Source organism: Tupaia chinensis, unplaced genomic scaffold (genome assembly GCF_000334495.1).
Source record: "Tupaia chinensis unplaced genomic scaffold, TupChi_1.0 Scaffold147458_1, whole genome shotgun sequence".
Classification (NCBI taxonomy): domain Eukaryota; kingdom Metazoa; phylum Chordata; class Mammalia; order Scandentia; family Tupaiidae; genus Tupaia; species Tupaia belangeri.
The window spans coordinates 977,366-981,194 of NW_006207309.1; the positions used below are offsets into that span (position 1 = coordinate 977,366).

The 3,829-nt window shown below is 38.2% G+C and overlaps 1 protein-coding gene across 1 annotated transcript in view; it reads left to right on the plus strand.

Moving 5' to 3' along the window:
- The window catches only part of ASAH2 (N-acylsphingosine amidohydrolase 2), a 99,596-nt gene that overhangs the window by 93,976 nt on the left and 1,791 nt on the right, over positions 1-3,829 (plus strand). The window contains exon 21 of the mRNA XM_006169744.3: positions 1,302-1,390. Coding sequence (XP_006169806.1) covers positions 1,302-1,390 — 89 coding nt within the window. The remainder of the gene's footprint in view (positions 1-1,301; positions 1,391-3,829) is intronic.

Consider the following 3,829-nt stretch of genomic DNA (forward strand, 5'->3'; position numbering starts at 1 on the left):
GTTTTGTCTCTGATATTTGATAGTTTAGACTTGTCCAATCTGAAGATGGCCCACTCTATCCCTCACTGGATCTATGACCTTCCTGATGCCACTATGTCCTAAATTGATGCAAATAGGTCTCTTTACAAGTCACCCAGCTATAAAAACTTCTTTATTAAACATACTCCCTTGATTGAATAACTGGACATGTTCAACAACTACGTGGCCCAGCTGTAGTAAGTGACTCATTCAGAAAAGGTTGATCACTGATAAATGACTGATATAAAGGATAGTGATGGAGAAAGATTAGGCATAAGTCCAGTCATTTATTTATTTATTTATTTTTAGCTGTTGCCTATAGGGCATGTGCATTCATCAGAGAGAGAGAGAGAGAGAGAGAGAGAGAGAGGGAAAGTTAGAAATCATACCCAAGGGGGATAGCCCCACTGCAATCCCTTTTCCTCCAGTCTCCTCTCAGGGTTTTGGGCACACATTCACATGGGCCCAGTGTGATTCTCTAGGACTCGAACCATGGAGTCAATTTGTGGGATCCAGCACCTTAACTTCTATGCCACCTGGTGGCCTACAAGTCCTACCTTTAAGAGCCATAGGCTAAAGAATTTTCAGACAATACTGAGATTTATAACTTTTGTATTAGTTAACTTGTCATGTTACTCAAACCTGCACTTTATTTGAAGCTGAGTTCTTAGTCTGAAACAAATTACACTATTATAGCAATATTTCAATGGAGAAATAAAATCTGCTTATAATAAGGTTTCTAGAGATCCATTGTGACAAAATATAGGGACTGCCTATAACATCTCAGGACAGGGAAGATTTATGTCTATTTTTCAATTCTTTCACTCAAGGAAGTAGATTAACGAATAATTCATTTACCTGGAGATAGAAAGATGAAGAAACTTTCACATTTTTTACTCTTAAATCTTAAACTGACTAGAGAAAGTCTTGGAATATATCTCAATAAACATGTCATGAAAAGACTTGACTTATGCTTTTTTAAAATCTCAATTTGTATTCCCAGCTTCTTCTCTGTCCTGATTTCCAAAATTGGCTATCATATCTAAAATTATGCTTCACTCAAATGTCTAAAAATGTCATAGTTTTAAATAGACTGGATAAATTAACATTCTGAAGACATTTTGCTTCGAATGTTAAGAGGAACACCTAAGAATCTGGATGGAATTCTAATGCATTTCCATACAAGATATTCATAGGTTAGCATATGATCAATGAGGACAATACTTACAGTTTCTTTCTTGTGACTGTGCAGTGCCTAATCAGTCATATTAATTGCATTTCAGACTCATCAGACCTTCCTTACTGTGGAGAAATATGAGGCCACTTCAGCATCATGGCAGATAGTGTGCAATGATGCCTCCTGGGAGACTCGGTAAGCATGTCTATTGAATATTTTGTCTTTCAAGCCTTGAAAACAGTTGGTTAGTAATGTAAGGAAAACAAACTGAAAGACTGGCTCAATACATGGCATTCATATCAAATTCCCAAGGAGCCTTCTGGCCATAGTTACTTGATTTATTAGACTTCAGTGTGATTCTATTTTCCTACAAAATAGTACACAAAATAGTGTGTGCTTGTGAATGATTCAGTACTAATGAGGTTATAGCTTCTATTCTTTATTTTTTTGGAGAGGTTTACACTATAGGGTGCATGCACTCACCAGACAGACAGAGACAGAGAGACAGAAAGTGAGAAATCACCCCAAGGGGGGATGGCCATGCCGCAATCCCTTCTCCTCCATTCTCCTCTCAGGATCTTGGGCACACACGCACACGCAACCGGTGTAAGTTTTAAGCCATCGGGTCCAGGACGGGAACCACAGTCAACTACATGGGAGTCCAGCGACATAGCCATTACACTAACTGCTGGTCCTGGTTATAGCTTCTACTCTTATAGACATCTGTTAGTCTGGTTAGTTTGTTTGTTTTAATGATCACAGGTATTACTGCTTAAAGATGACTATCCTTGCTGTAAATTGGTTGAAAGGAGATTGGATGAGGGAACTGAGACGTCTATGCAGAACTTGACAGTACTATTGGGACAATAACGAGTCTCTACCTGACGTGTAGTAGGTGTTTCTATATGGCTGACAGTTCTCCCTCTGAATTAACAAAACATCAGAGACTTGAGTGTTTAACTCGTCTTGACTTAAGTGAGGAGGTAACATGTCTGAACAGTTTCTTCAGAGAGATACATCTCAGTGTCTTTTGTAATCCTTCAGCTGCAAAGATATTGTAATTCTTTAGCTGGAAGGTTTGACAATATGCCTAAAATAAGGAAATATTTCTGCTCCCAAGTCTCTGAATTTCACACCACAAGACAATGTCATGGAGGTAGGTAAAGTTTATGGCAGTTTGTGTCTGATATGGATTGCTTCAAACCACGTGAGTTTTTGTATGTTAGTTTGGTTCTGATGGTTAACTGGAAATGGGAATTCGACCAAGTTATGGACTATTTGGTAACCATGTGTAAATATAGACACACTTTATGTTTGGTCCTTAGGACTAATCTAGAGAATAGATGATTTCTATATAAATAGTACACAGTATAAAAACAAAGTTATATAGATTTAGAAAAAAAGGATGATTTTCAAAAGCTTAAAAACAGCAGTATCATTAAATATTTATTGAGAGCACTGTGTTTATCCCTAAGACATGTAGCATGCTGAGCACAACCTCTGTGCCCAAGGGACTTGCCTTCTCTGTAGCCGGAGGTATCAGTCAGTTAGTTCATGGTATCTCACTGTGTCTAGAAGAGATCTGTACTCCCTTATGTGGTCTACAGGGACCAGTATGATCTGACTCCATCTGCTTGTCTCATGTCAACCACTCTTTCATTACTCCCTGTACCTATTGACTTGCTTTCTGGATTTTGGCCATAACAAATTTGTTCCTGCTTTGAACACTTGGTGTTCTCTGTTCCTTCTTCGTACAATGTTCTTCCTCCAGTTTTTTGTGAACTCTGTTTAAATAAGCATCTCTTTAGAAATGCGTCTGTTGTGATTTCCCAATTACATTTATCATTCTTTTTTTTTTTTTGACATTTGTACTATAGGGTGAATGTGCTCACCAGAAAGACAGAGAGAGATAAAGAAACAGGAAGGGAGAAATCACTTCCAGGGTGAATGGCCACACCACAATCCCTTCTCTTCCATTTTCTTCTTGGGATTTTGGGCACACGTGCATATACACCTGGTGTGAGTTTCAAGCTCCTGGGTCTGCGACTCAATCCATGGTTGGCCATGGGATTTCAGTGCCTTGACCACTATATCACCTGCTGGTCCCACATCTATCATTCTTAGGATTTTTAAATATATTGGTTTACTTGTTTGTGGCCTTTATTTCCATCCCTACCCCAGTAGAACATAAGCTTCACAAAACCTTGACCATGTCTATCTTGCACACAATTGTATCCTCAGTACTTCTAGAATAGTCTGGCATATATGCTCATTAACTGTATATTTTTAACAAATTAATCTCAATGTGAAAAAATGTATCAGTTGATAGAAAATATGATGAGGGACTAAAAGGATGCTTTAGCAGTCCCACAGCAGGAGACATCCTGTGTTCTGAATGTCAGGTAAGACTTCCCGGGATGGATAGAGTTGAGATAGAAAGGTAGAACAAGCCCTCTGCTTCCACCCCCCCAAATTGTACAAATGGTGATTTTTAAAAATTCTTCTGGAAAATAGCTACCTTTTTTCTGTTTTATTGATTGCTATATGTCTAGAATAGTGCTTTGCTTGTTATTGGTATTCCATGAATCTTCATTGGATGACTAATCACACATTTTTTGCCATAAATTTTTTATA